The 25,261-nt window shown below is 41.7% G+C and overlaps 1 protein-coding gene across 1 annotated transcript in view; it reads right to left on the bottom strand.

Moving 5' to 3' along the window:
- The window catches only part of LOC133024655 (MAM domain-containing glycosylphosphatidylinositol anchor protein 2-like), a 171,991-nt gene that overhangs the window by 15,202 nt on the left and 131,528 nt on the right, over positions 1 to 25,261 (bottom strand). Inside the window, 3 exon segments of the mRNA XM_061091819.1 lie at positions 214 to 234; positions 8,914 to 9,091; positions 15,538 to 15,686. Coding sequence (XP_060947802.1) covers positions 214 to 234; positions 8,914 to 9,091; positions 15,538 to 15,686 — 348 coding nt within the window.

Genomic DNA, 25,261 nt, shown 5'->3' with positions numbered 1-25,261 from the left:
CAGATAGCCTAATTCAGGATTACTGTGACTTCTTAAAGGGGAAGTAATATATTTCATGCATTATTTAGCTCTACTCAGAGAGATCTTCCAGTGCAGCGTGACATGTTGAGAGTCAGATCTCTACGGGACGTATAGTAACTTTGGGTTTTCCCACTGTTCTCACAGACTGTGCTTACGACAGAAGGAGCTCGGTCTGCGATGCGCGTTACTTACTCAGATGAGGGTTGACGGGAGCTGTGAAAAGAGAGAAAAGGCCAGGAACAGTCATTAGTACAGAATACATTATTTGTGCAGCTGTTAAAAATGTAAAGCACTCAAACTGTCACATTAAAAGAAAGGCACACTTTGTCTCTTTTGTGCACTCTACCGGTTTCTACACAAGCATTAAGCTGCAGGTAACGTGTCCTCAGCGGCTGTTTGTCGTGGGGCTAAAGAAACGTCCACGTGGATAAAACTTTTCACCATCATAAAAACAAAATGAAAGAGGCCCATGGGAGGCACAGAAATATTGTCCTGTGGTATTAAAACACTGCAAGCATATTCGAGTGTGTGCGCTCCATCTTTATTAAGCTCTATATTGCTTTCACTGATTGCAAACGAACGGCCGACGTGAATGAAACAGGAAGCACTCGCCTGACAAACACGATGTAGGGATTATTTAGGCGAGAGAAAGAGAGATGTCTGGATTTGAAGAGGAAAACGGTGACAAGCAATCCTTCTCATCCTGATATTAAATGTAAAAGACGGAGGGATTAGGACGACCAGCCTGACCACATTAATACGATTAGAGCGCAACTGCTTATCATCGCCGCCATTTACCAGCACTGCTGATGTTCTCGTCCAAGGTGACTTCCACTTAGACCACTAAGCCTCTTTCATACTTCCATTTAGAAGCCACTAAATCATAACAATGTGTAATAATTACAAGTGTGTCAGCCAACCACTTTCCTGTAAGATCAATGATTCGTCCTATGTTTTCTATGGACAGGCAGCTGAGGCGTCTCTTTGCATTCTGCCCACCTAACCGTGGCTCGACGCTTCCCTTATTGATAATTTAAGAGGCTACTGCCGCGGCAAACACAAAAAGGTCAAGGGTATCACACAGAGTTGCAACCAGCCAGTTAGTCGGCACTTCACTTTTTGCAGAGTAAATACCATTTAACCTGCCAAGAAGATTCATGGGCATTTTCATGATCGATTGCTGACCGGCTGAATAGATGCGATACATCAGCCTTTACTACAAAACTATGTTGCTTGGTGATTTATGAAACCTCGCTGTTCATGGGGGAAATTGATTTTAATCCAACAAATTAAAGTGAGTAATAACAAATCACTCGGACAAAGCAAAAACGTGAACTGAAAAGCGTGGAAGTACTGCAGGGCGGCTGGAATTGTCCTTAAACTGAAACTATACGGTTGTGGTTTCATTGTGTTGTTGTGTGCCTCATGGAAATGCATGTCCACTCGTTCGCTCCCAGTGATGAGAAACGAAAAGATAAACACAATATAATGCACCGGGGGGGAACAGAGGGAAGAACAAACCGTTGCATTTCCAATTGAATCGTGTAAAACATTCAGTGAACAGCGACGCCGCAGCTGAATCCTCGCTGTGAGAGGGAGGCACCCGGGTGGAAAGAACAGCCTGTGCAGCCTCGTTGCATAACAAACTTTAATTATCTGTTATGTTAGTGATTGTGAAAATACCTGCATCCCAACAGTGAGTGCTTCCCAGTGAATCTACACTGGGCTGCACACTGCTGCAACAAAAGAGTCTGCAGAGAGAGGCAGGAAATCATCCAGGGGGTTGCAGAGAAAATGTTGCAGATGACAACTCGCAGCCTCAGGCCTGTGAAACGGATGCTGAGTTTTCCGACAAAACTATTCTCTCAGCACCCCCCCCCCCCTTCCCTCGCTACCCCTCTACCTCCCATTTTCTGCGACTCTCCTCTCCACCTCCTCCCCCAATCCCGCTCCCTCCTCCTCCTCCTCTCTCCCCTTCTTCTTTCTTTTAAGACTTTGGTTTAGAAGATATGTTTCCTTGTCAGTTTGTTACCTGCAGCTTGCCTCGACTGAATCACTGCGCCTCAGTCCAGATGAATGTGTCTCCTCCAGCAGCGTCTCTACCCCCCACTGAAGGAATCACGCTGAGCACAGAGCAAGGCCCAGAGGCTACTTGACTGCTGCTGTGCACGCACACACTCTCTCTATCGCAGACGTATACGCACAAACAGGAAATTTAACTTCCAATTTGGATGACTGTACTGGGTACAGGAAAACAAATGAGGAATAGAATAACTTGAGACTAGGATCTGTTGTTGATTCAAACAATTTGGAATCTTTTCAGATATTTTGCAGCCTCGTCTCGTAGCCCCTGAAAACACGAGCGGACCTCGAATGCTCTCCTTAAAATTCTGTGTTTTTCAAGCTGAGAAGCCCTCCAGCAAAGGCTTTAAAAACTTCTCTTCTTTAAAATGCAGTTCTCTGTTTTACCCCAACAGTTCAGAAATCCTTAAAATAAGGATCAAGGATGAATTGTAATTTTGAGAGTTCTCTAGACAAACAGACCCTGCAATTATTGAGTGAAGCGAGCTCTTCTGTTGCACCAGGTCATGTTCTCAACCCGCGCATTAGGTGCACGTCTGTCCGACTCCTGGTTTTCTACTTTTTCCAGCTGACAGGACTAAACAAACTGCCAGTTGATGCGTTGTGTGCTTTCCATCCAAATTACCTAATTTTGATTGAAACACAAAGTGAGCTCAGTGACCGTCAAAGGACAGTGGTCCGTGGAGGCCGCTCCGGATACAAACACTGACTTCATCTTGGCAGGGTTCCCTTCCCACTGGCCTGCGGCTGTATTACAAAGCAGCAGACGATTCCTCGGCTGAAGCCAAGTGTCCTCATACACAGCAGCAGCTCGCCTTCTTCTTCCTCTTCTTTTTTATACTTAACCAACCTCATATAATCCACAATCTCAGATATTCCCATCCATCATATTTAGAGGGGGTCTGTGTGGGGGCCTTGACGCCGAGAGAAAGCCCTGTGATGGCTGCACAGCTCCCACCATCAGTTGGAATAATAAGAACGTGGGCAAATCTTATTCAGCAATCTTCCCCTCACGTCTCCCTGACAAAAGCTTGGGCGTCATCACACTATTGTGCCCTTCAATCAAATTCTTGTTCAGAGGCTGCTGGTCCTGCAGTAACACACACACAGACACACAGACACACACACACACACACACACACACACACACACACACACACACGCATGCACACAGACAGACAGACAGTCCTTGAACAGATATTTCTTATGTGTTATCCTGTTCTTACATCAGCGAGCCTGTGCCATCTTCAGCTGAATCCTTAATGGCCTTACACATGGATGGACTCTGCTGTGGCTTAGATGTTTAGCATAGAAATGACAAAAAAAAATGTGGCGAAAAAAATCCTTGGGTGAGAAATGCTAATAAATAAAGAAGAAATTATTAATGCAATCATATGAAAAAATGGAAACCGCGAAGGTCGGGCCATATTATATAACTCATGAGAATACACGTTTCTTCTCCCTGATGAAAATGTGTCATATCGTGATTTTAATGATACCGCAATGTGTTGATGTATTTATCTCATGATTATGTAGAGCAGAAATTAGATGAGATGCCCCAAAGCCAAAAAAGAAGGTTGCTGCCAACTCTGTCACCGAAGACAGAAGCAAACTTCTCTGGTGATGAAGTGGTTTGGGAATAAAAGGTCACAGACTGATATAATATGTAAGCAGTGTGAGATGGTGAAAGCGGCAAATGTTTTCGTTCATATAACCTTCATATGAACGAAAACATGTCTGGACAGCCTATGTGAGCATCTTTCTAAAACAGATAGCAGACTGCACCTAAAAGCATGTATTAAGACTGTATGTTGCAATAAATGTTTTATACTTTAATAATTTATTTTATCGACATTTCATCATTTACTATTTCATGATATTACATTGAATTATTACATTTTGTGCTAGAGAGAGCAGCTATCTATCAGCTGTTAGAAGTAACTGCTCCTAAACTAGCTGTCCCGAACCCCTCCCGTTTCCACTGTATATGCTAAGCTAAGCTAACTGACCGCTGGCGTTGCTTTTTAGTCACCAGACAGACATGAGAAGAGCCTCAATCTTCTCCTTTTCCTCACCACTAGAAAGCGTAAAGTATATTTCCTAAACATTTTCGCTGAGCATGGACATAAAAATATGATAAGGTAGCTACATTTGATTTGATTGAAGTGATTATACGCTGGTGCAATTAAGATATTCTTTTATGTATTAATCATATTGTCACAAATATATTTTTAGCAAAAATGAAAAGGAAATCGTGTCCACCCTCAGAAATTCTGAGTTGCAAGTTTGAGGTATAAGTACTTCGAAAAATATAAAAGTGATAAAGTATAAAACTTGATTCACAGTATTCTCATTTAATGCTCAGACAGAAATAAGACAGCACCACCAATGGTCGGATAATAACAACCTGACACCGTCGCTATAGCAGAGAGTAGAAAACACAAGGAGCTGAAGATTTATGTATTTAGATTAATGGATATAATGTAATTAATGTGAGATTTAGTGGGGTTTGGCTTCAAGACAGGTGTCTCACACACGTCTGTATGTGCTGCGTGAAAATGGAATATTAAGAAACAAGCAGTGGTTTACTGTGCCACGGTGACAGCACACAGGAGGCTCCAACAATAAATACTCCTTGAGAGGGGAGGGGGGGAGAGAGAGAGAGAGAGAGAGAGAGAGAGAGAGAGAGAGAGAGAGAGAGAGAGAGAGAGAGAGAGAGAGAGAGAGAGAGAGAGAGAGAGAGAGGTGTTATGAGGAACGCCAAACAGATGCTGAGTTTGTCACTGCAGCAAAATTTTAAAGTGTCTTTGGGGCTTGGTGACACAACCATCCTTTATCCCACAGCTGGGGACATTATAACTCTTTTGTGCTTTTTTTTTTATTCCCAGAAAAGCTTCCACCATCGGCTTTATGTGCATCGCAATAATCTTTCCGTCCCTTGTGATAAGAAAAACACGCTACAACTCAGATTCTCACTGTAGGAAAATAATGTTAACCCTAACAGCTCCCATACAAGATAGTAATCATATTCATTAAGTTTGACTGTTATTTCCTTACAAACACATTCCTTTTCATAGTCATGGGATCAGGAGACTATGGCTGTGTCTCAATTCAGAGGCCGTCTCCTTCAGAGGCTGCGTTTGAAGACCGACTGTGTCACAGCGGCGTGACAAGGCTGTACCATTTCAAACGCTCTTTCAAATGACTAATGCGTCCTTCCAAACCGGAGAAAGAAGGCTCCAACCGATCCCAGGATTCAATACGCTTCAGTGACAAACTGTTTTCCAAAGAGGTAATGCTACTGATTGAACAGCTTACAGTTCACATATTTAAAATCCAAGGGACGTCAAAACTATCCCGGCGTGTCCACCTTCAGCTCGTTGCTAGGCAACCATAATATGGGTGGGACGAGCTGGTGACGTCGATCACAAAGACACTCTTTTGAACACTCGGTTTAACCTTTGCAAACTACCTGGTTCACAAAGCCTCCTGGATTGAGACTCATTTTATATGCTCAAGGGAAAGGCAGGAGAGTAAACAAGCCCACGCAGTCACATGGACAAAGACAGACAAATAAAGTCCTTACCAGATTTTGATTTGTGTGTTTGATTCAAAATTTCAAGATTTGTACCGTATGGCAGCGAAATACATGAGTAACAAAAGGCCATTGTGTGATAAAGAATATCAAGACTATAATTATATAAATAATAGGTGGAAATGGGAATATGAAGAAAAAAAAGATGAAAACTGGATGTTTAGAATAATGATAAAATTGCTAAAGTTTATACTGTCGTCTGTGTGTAGGTGTATTGTGCATTTTGTCAGCAGAGTACAAAATAAAATCATATGGTTGCAGTTTTCAGATAGAAGGAGTTTTCACAAAATAAATTTTGTTTTTAAAGTATGTCTGAGGAGGAAAACATGTTCAGACAAAACCTCAGACAAGCTCTGGTCCTTGAATTGAAAACCTACCCAGCTGGGTTACTCCAAACCAAGCTGGGATTTATGGCACGTACCTACTTGTGATCACTGATGCTTGTCTGCTGTCTGCACAAGTACGACTTTGGTTTGAGACACACTGACAAGTAGCTGACATACAGTACATACTAAATGTATACAGTATATAAAAATCATCCCAGTTCACCTTTTTTAGTGTTTCATGTGCCATTGCATTGACAAATGTTTTTTTTTCTTGCCTACATGCTGTTTGTCACGTTTCCATCATGAAAATACTTAAATCCCACATCTGGACACTTTCACACCTTCCGTGTAACTTCTGATTTTTTATTTAGTCCAGATTCCAATAACAGGTGTGAATGGAGCCTTGGACCAACGGAACAAAATGTAGTCGGTCAGTCCAGTTTAAAATGAATCATGGTTCAGTTCGTTTGCAGGAAGTTTAGACAGCATTAAAAAAACAGAAGAAGAAAGAATGCTTGCAGAATTGCTTGGAGTCTTCGCTTCAACCGATACAACAGCTAAATGATGAGGACGTTGATTATGCTGGTCGTAAAAGCATAATGATGATAATGAAATTAACAAAGTGAAGCTGTCGATTCATTTCCTCCTTGGATTCACTCAAACAGCACCTCCTTTCCCCCAAAAAAAATATTATATAACCAAAAGAAGGATGAGACAAAAACATATTGATGAATTATCTCAATTCATCAACTAGGGAAACCATTAAGCCATTGTGTACACAACTTGAGTACAAACACCCCACAGGTCCCTGAACCACAGTGACCGTGAAGTGATGCCCGACTGTTTCATACATCCGTCTTCTGGGACAGAGTGGATTGGGCTCAGACCCACATTAGCCTGCTGCAGTGACACTGTGCTGTGCGTGGGAGAACAGAGCAGCCCTGGAGTGATAATTAGTCCAGTCTCTCGTCGGGCAGGAGATTCGCACATCAGCACTGGCTCCCTTCTTTCCTCTTTTTTTTTTTTTCATTTCACTCTGTTCATCTGTATTTCCTTTTTTTTCTCAGTCCCAACTTGGCTGCTTCCATGTCTCCGTCTGTGCCTCTCTGTCTTAATTAACCCAAATTCTCTTCAATTCACTCTGATTGGATCCAATTCGATTCAATTCGACTGCTCTATCCCAGGCCCCACAGTATCACAAACTGGAATAATACAAAGAAAAATAAGGAGAAACACGTCTACGTTTCTCTTCCTCTCTTTCCCAATTCTCCTTTCACCAGTCATGATGAGCTGCAGTGAAACTGAATTATTCACAACTGCAGTAGCGGCGGCAGCAGCAGCAGCAGCAGCACTCAGGACGAGCTCAGCATTCAGTGATAGACAGAAAACAGTCAGCTGGTTTGTTTCTCAAAATGCACATCTCAAGTACCTGTGCATCTGTTCACTGGCACTGCTGAGCCAAGTGAGGAGGGGGGTGTAGCTTGTGTGTTTCTGCCAGTATCATCTCTCAACCAGATGATTCTACCTCCATTTCCTGGTGATTTCTGAGCATTTCACTGCTTTTCCACTCCGTGTAGAAACACAGTGTATTCAGACGTTTTCTCATTGGTGTGACCAGTAGTGGTGTGGCATACTTGGGCCCAATCTTCCTACTAATTCCACCAATGTCCTTCTGCTTGCATACGTGACCTGTTTATGCTTCACACTTGGCATGCAGTATTTTTTAATAGTCCCAGGAAGTGCATTGCCCAGTTTGGTGTGATGTGGACTGTTATAGACTACACTTTGTTACTGTCAATTTATTTTGAAATTGCAAACTTGGGTCTGAAGGTGTGCCGGTTGCTTAACAGACCTCTTACATAGCCAACATGCAATATATGAAGAAATAACACCCCCGAAGTGTTATTTTTCACTGCAGGGGTGTGAAGTGCCCGTATATTATACAACTGTTTGAGGTGGACTCACTATTGACAAGGACATAATCTGGACTAGCTCTTGAGCTTTAATACGGGACAAAATAAATGCTCATTCCAAACAGACAGGTTTAGAATAGGCACTTCACTAGTAATTTATAATTCAAATATAATTAAAATGATTTAAAACACATATCAAGTTAGGCTAAACATTGCAGTTATTGTTCCAGCTGTCCACTGGTTTAAGGGTAACACAATGTGGCAAAAGGGCAAAGACCTTTCAAAATATTTGCAATATAAAGACAAAAAACTAAAAATATCTTTGACAAAAATTGGTGATATGACAAATATCCCAGGAAAGTGAATCAAGCACAAGATGACTCATCTTTGACCAGGTCGGTTTGGTCTTGTGACGCAAACTACATGTTTGAGTCACTCACTGATTCCACGTCAGGATGATATCTCAACCAAGTCAAGCCTTTGCCCCAGTCCAGGAGAGACCTGACTCCGGCAATGAAGGTCACGAAGAAGAGACGGTTAGTCAGTTGATCAGAATTAATTTAGCTCAAACTGGCCAGGAGGCAGAGGAAGCTGATGTCAAGCTATCTTCTGATGAGTTGGCGTGCGATTTAAATTATTGTAATGACTTCACTTTTTTACCAGACCTGTCTCATCCATTATACATCATCCCCGTGATCATCATGATAATTGCTTAGTGAACTTTTGACATCCATCAGTGTCGATGAACATGTGTGATGGTGCAGCAGCACTGCAAACTTCTGCTGGAGTTACTTTCGGAGTTCGCTGAAGGATAACATCAACATCTGGAGCTGTGATTCCTCCACCTGTGCAGCCACATGTGTGAGCACACTGAGGTGAACTCTCCTCTTTCCTGTCTCTAACGCCGCTTTTCTCTCTGTTTACCAATCTGCCGGATGAGACACAGAAAAGAGTTGGACATGTACGCAGCACTCACCACTGTAGGTGATGATACGGATGGTGGAATCACCCTCTCCGAACCGTGTGATGGGGCAGAGGCGCACTTCAAAGGACTCAGGCTTTATCAGCTCAGTCAGGTTGTGCGTCATGAGCTCCCCTTTGTTGATTGCTCCATCCACAGGGATCTCATGCTCCCACCAGCGCTGCAACCCCATCTGGAGATAGAGAGGGGAACCGAAAGACATTTGGATCATTAGTAACGTCATTAGCCACTCAGAACTTTGCTGTCCTGATGTACAAACAAATAGGTATTTTATACACAACTGCCCTGAACAAATGTAAACCATACTCTCTTGATTTGGTGTTGTGTTCTTCATTTTAAATCCTAACTGAGTAAGCTTGACAATCATTTTCCTTAATCTCAGTTCTTCCAAAACCTGTGTAAGAGACTCCTGGACTAGATCTTTGTTGGAATAGCTAAATCAAAGGAAGAAAAGATAGAAACATACATTTTGAGCTTCTTTGAATACTTTTTACTATTAAATACAGATCTCTAAACCCAAGTAAGTAACGATTCTGATGTCCTTGAACTCCCAAGGGCGGATAAAGTCACATGACAACTGTGAGGTACTTCATAGGTTTAATAAAAGAGACTCTGAGCATCTCAAAGAACCCCCTTCATGAAGATGGAGAATCTCATGTTCACCAGACTAACACCATGGCCTTTGCTAGTTTCAGTGTAGATACACGTTTCATCTTTTGATGTAGCACCCACATTGGTTATACAGCTGTGCCCTTTAGAACACCTGTAGCCACGTTGCGGTGTGGACATTGTGGGTACATTGTTATACTGAGGCAGCAGAAAATGTATTTCACTATTATTTTAGTGGTGCATTATTTATCAGCCGGTTACACACGGGAAGAGTTTCCTCTGCAGAGAAGTGTTCTCCAACCACCTTAACAACAATAATCCACCAAGCTGCAAGCACACCTGCCTTTAACTGTAAATGGGAGAAGGCAGTCTGATTGGTTTATGGCATGTCTCGTCGAAATCACACCCACGATTGGTGAAGAGATGAAGTACAACCCTTTTAAACACATGCCTGGTGCAGAACGATGCACTAGCAGAAGTGAAGGTGGACACGTCCTGAATGCTGTGGCGCCATGTGCTTAGATCCTTGAAATAGACCCCCTGCCTTTAGCTGAAGGACTGTTACAGCGACACGTCCAGGTTCATCAACTTTCACAAAACCACAAGACATCATTTAGTTAGCAACTCGAGGGTCGTCTCCTTGAGCTCGCTCCTGCTGACGACTCTGATACTCCTCCAACCACCCACTGACAGTCAGCCTTTAACTTTTGTTTTAGAGGGTGACTGCAACCTTGAAACTAATAAAGGGACAATCTCCTGACACAATACAAACACGGTTATCTGTCGCGGCAGATTGTGTGCTGCTCTCTCCACTGATCTTGTACCTTGAATCATCACATTAAAAGAGCGTGAGCGGTCCACAGGACATTCTTCACAGGAGTTCGCTGCTCGGATCGCGTGGCCACAACAAATACCTATTCCTCTCGCCATCGGTGCAGGATGTTCCCTCTCATCCGCCAATTAACCTTGTCTATAGGTGTTTGTATGATCCGCCGACATTGAATGCTGCACAACAAAAACATTCCTTCTCTCTAAGCTGTTGACAGCTAACTGCTCATTAGCCACATTTACTTTCAAAGCCGCTCGCAGCCACAGCATTCAAAGGCTGTTATTAGCATGCAGCAGAGATATTCCTATATGTGCAGGGAGAGAGAAATCCTGATTCGTTTTTCTCATTCAAGACATGCCTCACTCTGCATTTTGTAAGTACAGTAAGGACAACACATTTATGCACCGTACATTGGCGCATACTTTTCACACTTTTTTCTTTATCGTCTTCCACAAGGCTTCTCCCCATACCTTCGTACAAGGAACTGACAGGAATTGTTATACCTCATCTTTGAACACTGCAGAGCACACAGGTGAACTTGTCTTTGGCTGAGCAAGCTCAGGTATCACACGAGAAATGATTAGCTCATGCTCCTCGGGTCTTGTGATACAATGCAGCCCCGCCGACATTCAAAGCAACACAACGAGGGCTTGCTGCTGTGTTCGCTGGGGGCAAAGCGGAGAGAAGTCGGGTACATCTTATCCTTGAGAATCAGTTTAAGGGGAAGAGCTGCACAAAGACAAGTTACAGCTTCTGCATCACAATTAGTGACTATACATGCCCTTCTCAGCCAAAGGGAAAAGAGGAAGTGTGTTACGAGCAGAGCGACGGGGAGAGTGTGAATGAAGGTATGATAGCGGTGAAGCAGTTTGTGACAACAATACCAATTAAGTAATTACTTAGAGTCTGGAGGAGCCACAATTATGGGGTGCAAGTTTTCATCACCGCTAGTTTGCAGGTAAATAGAGTATTTTGTCTGTCACTGGTATTTACAGATGCCTCACTTGTCCCGACCTATCCTTTGTAAATATTTGGTTTTCTCCACAAAAGGCTCTGCAATTAATTGACATAGATTGCACAGTATTCGTCTCTTTGTGTGTGTGTGTGTATGTGTGTGTGTGTCTCTGCTCGAACACCAAAACATGGAAGCTTGATTTGAGACAGAATCAATTGCTTCTCCTTGGTAATCCTGGATGTTGAATCTGAATTTTCCTATTTTTTGTTAGATTGAGGAATCTGTATTTTGAGTGTTGAAATTAAGAATCTTGTAAATGTATGAACTTAAATGTCAGGTGTTGAATTCAGGGTAAAACAAGTAAAATACATAACTTCAATGCAAAAAAATCAATGATACAAATTCAGAGGTTTTTAAATTTTAAATTCCACTCAGACAGATTTGGTTCCACCTTTTTTCTTCGTTTTTTAGAATACAATTCAGAGAATGAATTTGTATCTTGGTTTTGTGATGTTGCGTATCAGCCTAATTTTTCTTTGACCCTGTGATTCAGAGCCAAACTCAATCTCACATTAAACAGTATGCTCATGTTTTCTCATTAGAACCCATTCTGCTGCACCATACAATCTCCCTTCAGACCTCTTTACTGAGCATAGCATTAGCTAATGTCACATTTACATTGTTTGATCAGTATCAATGGTTCATGTATTCAGATTCAGATCCCATCGCAGGATTAGTTGCATCATATCTTCCCACAAAGTGCTTCGCCTTTCATCCTTTAAACCTCTTCATGAGCATTTCCTTTAAATGATGAAGTGTCTGTGAATGGATTCCTTGTTATCAGTTCAGATTATATAAACTGAAGCTGTTCAAATGGTTCATTAAGTTGAAAGTCTGCAGCTGAGACACAAGTGAGACAGAATTCTGAACAAATATTTGCCGGTGGCCCAGTTAGACTCTGATGAAACATGCACTCTGTGGGTTTGTGTTTGCACTTAACATCTTTGTGTTGCTTTGTGAAATTAATAAAATGTTTCTACTGCTTCAGTGTAATAGAATTCACTCTGTAGGTGTCAGGAAAACAATTATTGTTTCATTTGAAATGGTTTTGATTCCAGATTGTGATGGGAGCACCCTGACAATTTACTTCAGGAGGAACCTTGGAGGGTTTTATCCCACCTCATTACTGTTCATGATTCCCACTTCAGGTTGCTTTATTTGGTAATGTTCAGGTGGTTATCTAACACCTTTTTCTCAAAAAGCTTTTAAATATGTTGTTCAGATTTATAAAAGAAAAAAATTGTAATTGGGGACTGGATTGTGTTGTTGCCTGTGTGTTTTTGTGTCTTTGTGTGTGCTTGTGTGTCCCAAAGCTCCCGGCAGATGAAGGCCTTAAATGCTACTTTTGGCAAACGCCAGCTCAAACTCCAAATTCCAAATGGGAGTGAAGGGTTCAATCTCTTATTCCACATCAAATATGAATTGCTGGTTATACAAACAGCATAAATCAAAGTTGAAATGTTGATTGAGGAACTGGATTTTACACCTTTGTTTTGATTTCCATTAATATTCACTGAATCCCTGTGCCCGTGCTCAATTAGAGTTTCTGTTTACATCCTATTACCTATCATTCTCCACAGTTTCCCCAAAGAGGCCGAGTTGGCATATTGATTTAAATACGTTTGAGTGCAGCAGCAGTTCATGGGGTTTTTATGCAATCTTCAGCGGGATTGATCAAAGCGATAACTGGATCCAAAAGAAACACAGGAATAATCAAAGTGTAACGTTATACGAGCGCTGATCTACTGTAGATTGCCTGTATGTAATTAGTATGGCTCCTATTGATCTGCCCGCGCTCCCTGACTTGACAGATCAATTGAAATAAAAGAAGAAAGCCGAGGAGGAGCAGGAGGGGAAGATGGAAGAGGAGGAAGCACCCGCTCCGAGATGGCAGGATGCGAGTTGAAGAAGTTATTTGGCAGGGATGGGAGACAGCCAATCAGGCTTGTGGACGGCAGAGACGGTTGTGAAGTAGCGGGCTACAGTATCAAAACAAGAGCAGATGTCACACCTTTCCATTGCATCCTTGACAGGTGCAGTGATTTGTGTTTTGTGATTCTCGTCTGTGCTTGCCTTTCAGCTACACCTTCTTTCCCCATTTCCCCCTCGGGTCGACTGTCTGTCATGAGGGCACTGGACGATAACGCGGAGCAATCCATTACAGAGGCATAAGGTCTAGCGGCTCTGGGTATTAATTCAAAAGTAGCGAGAGAAAATGATAATAATTCTCAGGGAACGGCAGGGGAGTTGCCGCTGGATCTATAAATAGATCGAAGTGGTGTAGTCCATGAGCTGGAGCTTGTGTTACTGCACCACTCGTTCACAGTCAGTGTGGGGGTATCTCTGCATTTATTTATTTACAAAAGGAGCCTCTCCTCCCACTCATCTCGCTCCTCTCCTCTCTCATTTCCGCTCGCTCGCCGCCTCAACACTTCTGCTGCTCTCGCACCAAAAGACATTAGAAAAAAAATCATATTATCTGTCTAAATCAATACTAAACGCTGAGACTCAATCAGTCAGAGGGTATACTGTATAGTAAGTGCTGCCAAAGTCTGAATTTTCCCTACAGCTAAAACTCTCTTTCATCTGAGACAATGGGAGATTGCTTGCTATGCTTGGGAGGAAGGAAATAATGGTCACACAGTGTACCCTCTTGAGATATCAAGGCAAGAAGGTGGAAAGAAATTAATTTGCCCAAACACAGATTTTCTGCTAAAAACGGACGGGAGAAATGATGTTCTCTTTTCAATAAACAAATGGAGGGAAGAAATATAAATTGTAATGAGATTTCTGAATCACTGTGGGTCTGTTCTGGCACAAACGTAGATATTATTATCTCTTTTAAAAAATGGGGCACAGGACTGGCTGAAAAAAAAACACAAACCTATATATCTCTGGCAAGTTATCAGATTTACGCCTGGCCAGTGCAAACATGGGCTCCGCAAGCACGGCATCATTTATTACCTAAACACACCAACTCCGATGGTTGACAGAAAAATCATTGCACCACATAAACGCAACTTGTTTAGATTGTGTTTCCACGCCTCAATTCCTTGAGGGTGCAGTGTGAAACAAACATGAAATTATATTATTCATTGCAAACACGACTGTCAGGCTACGCTCGCTAATTCTGAGGCGAACTGAGATGGATTTAGTATTGCTACATGTGCTATAAAAGAAAAAAAGAAAAAAACGGTCCCTCATGGCAGCGCAGTGTGCCAACGCAATTACAACCTGTAAAGCTGCAGTGTTAACGGAGTTAGTGCGATGGCCGAGACGCCTCACACAAGGGCATCGAGGGAAAACAGAAAATCAAAAGCCACAACACATCTGCAAGAGCCATACCACGAATGCAACGCTGCTAGTTGTATCATTGTCAACATCCATTGTCCCTTACTTTTGTATTCGTTGTGTTTCCGTTGTGTTGTAACTTTTGCAGTTGTGTTTTCCACGAAGTCTCAAAAACCAAATCCAGTCACCATGAGCCGGGAAATAGAAAAGCGGCAGAGACAGAGGAAGGTACACATCGATTTCCAAAGAGAGCAAATGTAACCATGTCATCCATCAATGCTGTGTGACTGTCAGCGGTGCAGTTTACTCTCGTAGCAGAGAAAACAGAAGCTACGCTTGCTCTTCCTCTCTGCGGGGTTCCCTTCCACTCCTCTGACTGAGCATCTGACAGAGAGCAGAAAACAGAAGCACTTCGTGGAAGCCACAGAAATCACTCATCCGACTGCCCCTGACGGGATCTCAGTGATTTCTGTTTGGCCCACAAAGGCTCATTCACAGCCTAAAAAAAACTGCAGATGTTGACGGACGATGGACGAAGTCGCAACATTGTCAAATGAATTACAGACACTTCTATCACAGGCGTAGATTGGAAATAAGAAAGGCTTTAACTGACCCGTGGTACAAAGCTGAATTCAATTCATCTGTGAAGCGTCAAAAAGGGCCTGAACACCACCAATGACTCAGCGATTGTTGGACCAGGAGCCAACGTTTCCGGCTCTAACTACTCGTGTTCTGGCTGTAACAAAAGCTCCTCTCTAAACGGGTTCTGTGCAGCAAACGTGAGCGATGCAGCCATAGGTTAAAGAGAGAAAAGAGCAACACATCAGCAGGCAGGAGGGCAAGTACCCTGACAGCCGGCACTTAGTTATTCTACCTGTTTGATGCCAAGTCTGTAGGCAACAATGCGGTCCACAGCGTTGGGGTTCATCTGGGTCCACTGAAGCTTGAAGCCGTAGATTCTGGGCCTGTTCTGCCACAGAGGGCTGTAGGTGTCATAGTAGAACTCAGGGGCGAAGGCCTTTCCTGAAGAGAGAAAACAGCCATAATGAGACAAAATGCTTCACTGTTAATTACCTGAAGGAGGAAATGTTCTCCCCCAGTCCATTGGTTTGTCGGTTGATGTTTGCTCGCCGACGCCGCTCCATATCACAAGTACTTTCGAAGATTTCCCAGAGAATACTTCATGGATCTTGATGTGTATACTTTAGGTATGCACTCGACAAAGTGCAATTCTAGTTGAAGATGAAAAACAAAATCAAACCCACTCAGAGGAATTTCAGGGCCCTGTAACAAATCTTTCAAACTCCACATCCCTAGTTTCTGACTTAGTTTTTCTTAAAAAAATATTGAGCCTCAAAACTAAAGCCAAGATAAACCTCTTGAAAAAACAGGATTTTATTTTTTAATTCCAGAGACGTCCCTTCAGAGTCACAGAAGATTCCATTCAACATCTTTTAATTATTTTTTTAATGGGTGAACTTAACTTTATGTGTAAACATTAAGATTGCTTAAAAGCTGACATTGGTAGCTGATAGCATATTATAACTTGTGATGGTAGAAATACAGCCCATAACAACAGTGTGACATTTCTTTTGGTTTTTTGTAAATGAAAGGTAGGGTCAACACATTTTTTTGGGGGTAACTTTTGGAAATCCTCTTCACCCCCTGATACCATCAATAACTAAAGTCTTCTGGAAAAAATAAAAATAGCAGGTGTGCATGACTCTCACAGGACTGTAAGAAAAACATTTTCATTTTTTTCATTCGGACAACATAAAATGAAATAATGGCAAAGGGTGGGATGTTTTGGTTGTAAAGTATAGCCTGCGCTTGCTAGCTTTTTCCAGGATTACCAACCCTGTCTTTAGTGAACACATTGATTAACTGTGTTTGAGTTACAACAAATCTGCATGTTTTAACAGATTTTGCAGGATTTCCCAGTTAGAAATGTAACAAACGTAATAAGTATACAAATGGAAATTGGCAAAAATCAATGTTATTTTCCTGAAAGGTCAGTATAATTAGGGCTGTATTATTATTTAGTAAAGCAGATGCAAATTCCCACTTGAGTCTCAGAATGCTGCTGGGCATTGCTGACGAGCTCTGCCTTTTACACTGCACACAGTTCATGCATATACTCTTACAAATGTGTAAATTCTAGAATTCATAAATGTAAACATGTAAATGATTCATTAGTTAACGTAGCGGGAATTCTATTTATACTAACTCCTTCCGATATCCATGTTGCTGCTTTGACCCAGTTTCCCCCTGAGGATCATTAAAGTTTCATCTTAGGTCATGTTGCACACAATACATTCATGGCTGCCTAAAATCAAGGCATGTACTAGATTGTTGTATGTCTCATAAATAAGTAATATATCCCAAGTGTCCAAACAATGCAATGGAAGAAGCTATATCTGTGAGCTAGAAGTCCCTGTATACTCCCCTCAGCAGCCTTCTCAATATATATAATGTCATACAGCTGGATCTGAACTAACACCGAGATCTGCTCAAACCTTTCTTTCAATAACACATTTTGCTTTGAATCTGTGAAGATTTATTTGCAACAGAACTCTGGCTTGAAGGGAATAAATCTTTCAGTTTTCAGCTCTGCAGTCACAGCATGCAGGTTCATTCCTGACAGCTAAAAATGGGGCTGGCAGAACATTGTAACGTAAACACCTAGAAACGAGCTAACAGGAATTTCCATCCACGCGAAGAACAGTATATCACCTTCAATGAGGCTGCGTTTGTCCCCTCCCTGTTTGGGCTTATTTATTGAAGGATGACAATTCCCAAGGCAAATGATTGTTAATCTCCATGGGAAAGACAGCGGAGAAGCCATTGTTAGCTCAAACAAAAGCAGCACTAGGATTCCATGTGCACACGCTGAATATGCAGCAAGTAGCTGATGTATGTCAGCCAATTAGATAAACCTGTCAAGTTAGTTACTGCCGTTGATGGATTATGACGGCTTCCTGTTCCAGTAGCTTTCTCCTCCACTTCCACTTCAACGTTTTTCAAAATCCCTTTTGCTAAGGGAAACAACGGAAGAGACCTCAGCGTCTACATGTTGAGCCATAAACTGTATTTAAAGCTGGATGATGACATAATTGGGAGCCAGACTGTACAAAGAATCCATCAGATGGACGCACTCCACCAATCACGAATCAGTCTCAACTGTCAATCGTGACGTTTCACCCATAGCATCAAATAATTAATTACAACCAAGCTTACAGGAAAAACGTGAAAAAAGCATGAAATGACAGAAAATTCTTTGAGGAAAACATACCTGACCTATACCTTGACTTTTTACTTTGGTTTAAGTGCGATCAACTAACATTGATGAGGCTAGATTTATGGCCTAGACTGCAGCCAGCTTTCAAATTGCCTTGACTCATTTGGAGCAGTCATGTTGTCCATGTTTATTTGCAGTCTAGTTGGAACCGGTGAGATTTGGATTGTGCAGCCACACAGTCGACCAACATCTCATAAGGCTTTTTGTGGCCTTTTCTTTGCAGGGAATTCACCATTTGAATGTCAGTGATTGCCTATTTTGCAATGGGACACGATTACTTATCATTGCTCAAGGCCATTGTGGTTTAAAGATATACAAACAAGCCTGCGCATTGCTTTTCCTGTAGTTGAATGACGATGGGTGCAGCCAGACCTTTCTCCGGCCCTAACAAAGCACCGTGGACAAAGGTCTACCTAAGCAAGACTAGTATTAAACAGAGAAGGTAAATGGGAGATGATGGAGGCAAACAGTTATAGTCTGGGTTTAAATCTCCATATAACTGCACACAGCAGCATTTTACAGGTGTAATATATTATGTAAGTGATAATCTATATTTTTTTATTGTGAACAAATAGAATAAAAAGAGCAAATCCAATGCTGTGATTCTACAGGGGACATATACCTGTGTATACTCTACGTTATCTGTGTCATACAGTAACGACTGTGTTTTTGAGCCCATTTCTCCCAGACCCCATATACACTGCAGCTTTAAATAACTAATGCTACAAATATGTATTAATCCACAGCTAAAAATAAATTCTCTTTTTTTGCAGTTGAAAAGTACAGTGCTTGGAAAATCATTTAGACAGAAAGAGTGAGAATTGTGACAAATGAACTTGGCACCACAGACGCCACAGACGAGGTTCAAAAGACGGAAAGTGTTGAGAGACGGTGACACACGTTGGGTTTAGTGTTTTCATTGGTTGACATGAAGACAAAAATAAGAATAAACCATCCACAAAGAAATCATATGCATGAAAGAAAAACAATGACAGAGCAGGAGGAATCTGCACATATGCTGCCTTATAATCATGCACCCTTGGTTGTTTAGTGATGAATACACAGTGCCTTGAGATAAAATCTACCATAAGGAAAAACAGTATGGGGCAAACACTGTGGAATTAGGCATGGAAAACAAAAAAATTACCCACAATACACTGAAATGTTTAATCATTTATATGCCCCCAAGTTAAGATATAAAAAACCCTATACATTTTGAACATAGTCATTAAAATGTTCAATTCCAAAGCAGTGAGGTACGGTGGCCGAGATATCTCACCCAAGCTCATTAACAGAAAACACAGACGCAAAAGCCACAACCCAACAAAACCCCCTAAACATGAAAGGAGCTGGTCAAGTCATGGATGTTGGTCAAACCAGTTGCCCCTTGTCTTTTTGAAGTGTCTCGACGGCTCACCGCTGTCACCCACTTCCGTTGGGATTGTGTTTTCAACGTGCGGCCTGTGCAGCTGGGTTGTGTCTGTTTCATTTGGCCCCTGACTGGCTCGATCAATTCTCATAATCATCCGTGATAATAAGTCCAAATCAACACTGAGGGCGTTTTGTTCTGCATTTTGGACAACTAATCAGGTTAATGATGCTTTAAGGGCGCTGATTGTAGATCACTTAGCGTTTACATGGATAAAGCTATTTAAAATACAATATTCCAGATCTGGGGGAAAGGAACTCATACATCAGCCAGAAAAAATCATTCAGAGAGAAAATAACAAGTGGAAGGGAGACAAATACTGCTAATAATTAAGCAGTGTCATTTATTTTTAAATGTTTTATCTTCATATTGAGTTGGAGAAATGCACCCGTAAAGGCTGTCGGCAGACAAACCTGTCTGTGGTAGCTGAGGATGCTGTTATAAAGGCTGCTCCATGTCTTGCTGAAAGGCTAATGCAACCAGAAAACCATATTTTCGAACAATAAAAAAGCAAAGGATAATTAGTGTCTGCACTTCACTAGGCACTGTTTGGCTGTATAGAGGCAGCTGTGTTTACAACATACTGTACAGGGAACGTTACATAAGCCAGCCTGGCAGATAGTGTCAGTTTTGCTCATGCCGTATACAACTGTACACCGAGGAAACTGCTGTAATTTTAAGTATATCAAAGGCATTGAGGTTTAATTAAACTGACTTCTACCCAATGTGTGTTTTTACAAATCGTCTTTAAAGATTCCGATGTAGACTCATTTTATAAAACACATCACTCTAGGACAGGATAGTACTTTCACACGCCGTGCCTTTAAAGTCATAAAATACAACACCCGGTGAACTTAAGTGTTTCCTGCACAGTCGCGTGTCGTATTTGGAGAAAACGGTATTTAATTAAAAACACATTCACAGCAAAAGGCGGAGACATTGTCGCGGATTCACTGGCGAATTGTCGTCTATTCAAATACACAATTTAATTAAGCGAAATGGCCCTCGCTCCTAATAAAGGGTTAAGTCTGGTGAAGCACATTACCTAACCCACTTACACTGCCTGAAACCGATAACCCTGGGTGGGAGACATCAAACACAAAGTACACACGACTTAATTGATTTTTTTTTTAAATTCTGTTTATAACTGCAGAACCAATGCAATGATTCATAACAGCTCAGTGAAAAAGCCTCCAGCCAGGAGGCTGACCTTGTTAGCAGACTCTCTTTTTATTTTTTGTTTAAGGGTCTGCGAACATGTTTTCTTCTTCAGGAAAGCACTTTGTCCCACCATATGGTTAGTGTTGCTATACGGTCCAGGGCTGATGTGTGATCGCGGCTTTTGTAGCAGAAGTGACGTTCACATATGGACGCACAGCTGGCCGAGACAAACTCACCACCACCGCACAAATAGCCGAGTGACTATAGGGAGAAAGCATTAGAGACATTAGAGGACTCGGTGTTAATCGTGTGGTGGTGTCCTTTTGGGATGGAGAGTGAAATCTCTCTCTGCGGCTCCTTTAAGGGAGATGTTGAAATCCTAATGAGAAACTTCCTAATCGATAGAACAAAAAAAGAATAAAAATATTTCTAACGGCGGATCTTGATGTTTTGTCTTCACCCTGTGTTGCTTCCGATTGTATCCTTCATGGCCGGAGAACACTGAGGGCTGCTCTACACCCACTGTTCTATTGTTCTGATATGAAATGAGCAGAACCCGCCAAGACAAGTCAGGAAATTAATAAAAAAGAGAAAATTACAGGACAGATTGTCTCTGTCCTTCAAGCCTGACAGACTCTCCGTCTGAGCACAGATGACATTATTCATATGCTGCCTTTTTACTCTGACCATGTAATGTCAGTCATTACTACCTACAGGATCCGTCAATGTCACCATGTCTCTTTGAGCTGTGGAAAGAATTCAACATCATTTTCCCTTTACTGCAGCGCTGAAGTTAAACCCATGTGACCTGGGTATAGACGATGAAGGCACACAGCCGAAATGCTGAAAACCAAGTCTGAGACAGAATTATTCATTTCACCAGACAGTCCCTTAAATTACGATGGAGTTTGAGTGCCACTTAAAAGGAAAGAAAAATATCTAAGAATTCAAGAATAAAGTCACAATATTACAAGAATAATGTCATATAATAAAGTCATAATTTCAGGCTATGTGTCATATCAGCAGATCAGCCTGTTGCCTGTGTTGAAATTATGAATGTGCAGCATCTTGTTAAGTTATACTTCCGTTTTCACAAATAAAATACTTGACTCATCTACTCCACATCATGTGTATCACAAGTATTAGGATTTAAAAAAATAACCGATTCTATTTTTGAAGAAAGACCCACACAGACTTGAAGGAAATGTATTTTTTGTGGAGGGGGAAATGTTTGGTAGTCGTTGTCTTTAAGGCAACCATTGGTACATCTGCATAATATTCAAAGAGGTTTTGCAGTTTCTAAAGAAACATGAGGTTCAAGAGTTTGGATCCAGTATCTTCGCTTTGCTCCTTTGTTCATTATTTCTTTTTTTTTTCAAAATACTATGACTTTATATCTCATTAAATTATGACTTTATTTTGTAATACTACGACCTTCCTTTCAATTACAACTTTATTCTTTAAAATCTCAGGAGTCCTTCATTTGAGATAATGTGCGTTAAAATTATGTGATTTTGAAGTTAAGATTATTTCATTACTGTATAACATTACTACTAATACAGATATTACTGTAATGAAAATATCTACAAGATCACATTGTGTTCCATTGGAACGCTATTCCATTTAATAACTTTGTCCTTGTTTGATTTTGACAATGGCCTGGTAGATTGAAACCTGAAGGCTATGAAAATTAATTATGAAACAGCCATTCTTCTAATTGTTATCTATGTTGTTGTCCACTGATTATATAGTTGATTCATTTGACTAATCTAGACTAGTGCAGATGGTACATCATCACACCCTGAGCACCAATTATGTATCTTTTCACCATTTTAAAACAGAAGCAGGAGCCCATGTAGAGGATTGTGCTTAGTGAGTGAAGGTAGAATCTATGAAGCTTTTTATTTCCGCTTGAAGAGATGAATAAATGATAAGGATAAAAATCACACCCAAAGCATCAAATTGTAGCAGCTCAAAAAAAGTGTCTAGGGAGGTTATTTAAAACCCACCTCAAAGAGCCAAACAAGCAGACGAAAAAATAAAGAAATCAAAATGACAAAAACATTACTCAGAAACAGATGATGGATAAAGTCATCATGTACTAAAAAAGACTGATTTTTGAGAAGCCATCCAAGTGGCCTTAAAAACAGAGTCACATTAAAGAAAAAACGATTCTCTCCTTGTATAAAAATATCTGATTGCAGCCAACTTCAGGCAACGAGTTCCAAAATGTGATTTCTGCATCATTAGGAATATCAGTTACAATAAAAATAGAAGCTGGAGCCCTACAAGCACATCATTACTCAGAATCTCAAAATAAATACAAAGAATATGTGAACATTGTCCCTGACAATTTTCTTCCTCTTCTAATTGATGACGGACTGCCAAAGAGAGGGATTATGTGAGAGAGAAATATCATTTGTACTTCCATTGTGCATTTCTGAATTCCAGGAAAATGGTTTGTTGTTCAGAAGCATGTTCAGTGAGGGGGGAGGAAGAGGGAGATGTCTGGACTTGCTTTGCAGTATCAGTTTGATAGTCATTTCAGTTGTATGCTGATTGTTTGAGCAATGCATGAATATCTCAACTCTGCTCCTAAAATTTGAACTTTCTTATATTTACTGCCACACCTTTGTGAGAGCGCCACAGTTAAATGTAGCACGTCCCCTGTATTTTTCAGGTTTGGGTTATACGAGACCCTTGTTTCACCCTATCACTGCTTCCTCAGTGCACATTTGCAGCCTCAGGACAGGATGTAAAGTAAACTGCAGAGTCACTGCATCAGACCAGAATGAAAAAGGAACAAAAACACAGCCTGAAGACCCAAAGGTTTGGGAAAAGCATGAACAAAACAAACAAATAAAAAAATGATAAAAAAAAGAAAAGGAAACTCAGGGTTCCCATGACAGAGAGCGTGAGCCAAAGCTCAGTGATACACATTACGTCCCTCGGAGGGGTTTCTCCCCTGGCACAATTTAATAGCCAACTTGGCCACTACTGCCAACTCATTGTTTCCACAGATGTCCCAATGGCTTGGCACATGGGCATCCATGCACATGCACACACGTGCTCCCCTGGCGCACATAATTTCTGAGGCTTCAGAATATATTGTCCTGAGAGTGGCCTCCTGCCCGACTTTGGTGTGTTTGCATGTGTCTGTCGGCATGGTAACATGTATGTTTTCCACGCTGTGTTGACTGAGGCTGCGAGTTCAATCGAGTCACTTTGGCTTCGGGCCAGAAGTGCGGACTGATATGTTCATTATGAAGGAGTCAGGGAGAGAGAGTGGTGAAGGGATTTCCACTGGGGCGTCTACCTGTCTTTACTCGGTAAAGTGAGCCAACCGAGATACTACCTTCATGTAAGAGCCACGACAAATATTTCATGAGCTTCATCTGGAAGTGGGCTCATGAGTCATAGAGAAGCTGCAACCTGCCGCTCCAGCACATGATTTATTTCGACCACACTACAGAACATTGTGGATATCACACTGTGGCAGGTGGGTTTCAGGATAAAACTCAAAAAAATCTTGGAGAATAAGAGCTGGAGTTAGGGGAATAGGGCGAGCCAGATTTCATAGATGATGGGAGGAACCAAAGTAGATTTTCTGCACCATGCTCATGCACTCAGGGGGCTTACTAAAAGAGCCTCCATACCTTTGGCAACCACTGAGTCCAGATGGTGGGAATCTGGAGCATTGGGAGGGAGGTATGGAGCGGTGGCGGGAGAGAAGGGGAAGGAGGGATGGAGGATGAAAGGGAAAGAAGGGGAGTGGAGGGTGAGCAATAGCAGGCAAAACCCCTGCTCTGTTGAGAAAAACAAATGGCTAGAGGGTGCTATCTGCTTCTGTCACCGTACTGATTTATGACACACAGGAAGAAGGGGAGAGACATTTTAAATGAGAAGGATGACGAATGAAGGGAAGACAACGTTGACATAGAGAAAGTAAGGTGATCGTAAAAATCGAGCGGAGAAAAGGTATGATTAGAAGACAGCAATAGATAGAGAGAAATGGACAGTGTCGAAGAGGAGAGCGACCTAAGTGGCAGAGGATCAAAGTGACAAACACTCCTCCGGTGACCCTGCAGCTCCTGTCTCTAATGGGAGGTCTGGGAGATTGAAACCTTGGCCAGAGTTCCTGCGGTCACCGAGCGTGGCCAAACTAATTTGGTCCTGTCATAACAACCAAGTAGGAGATGGACACTTGGTGCCGGTGAAAAAAACACTCCCAAAACAGAGGCAATCTAAAAAAGGTAGAGGGAAGAGGCCAAGTGCGTGTTATCTGACAGAACGGCTTTTGGAACTTTAGGGCAGAGAAAGAGACGACATGACTGACACGTCCCATTGATGTGTCGATTGTTATTTAGACTGACAATCTATGATGTTATTTCTGTCAGTCTTCTTTTTATTTCATTCATTTCCTGTCATATACAAAGGCTCCCACACCCCTGAAGCACAGAACAATAAGGACCTTTGTATGTTTGTGGAGCCCAACTGTAGCTGTTTAACTGGGGAACTGGTTATAGACGTGCAGAAGTAGAATAAATGGAAAACAACTTCAAGACGGACAAGGTTTAGTAAAAGTTAGTTTTGTACACCGCATTGTGGACCCATCAGGACCGGAGGAGGGTTTGGGTTGGGCTCGGTCCAATTGGCAGGTCTCTCTACTTGATCTTTTATGCTGCATGTGCCTGTCCTGCAATAAGCCCA

Source organism: Limanda limanda, chromosome 18, assembly GCF_963576545.1.
Source record: "Limanda limanda chromosome 18, fLimLim1.1, whole genome shotgun sequence".
NCBI lineage: Eukaryota > Metazoa > Chordata > Actinopteri > Pleuronectiformes > Pleuronectidae > Limanda > Limanda limanda.
The sequence above is the reverse complement of the archived record's forward strand: the minus strand, read 5'-3'. Positions and strand labels throughout refer to the sequence as shown.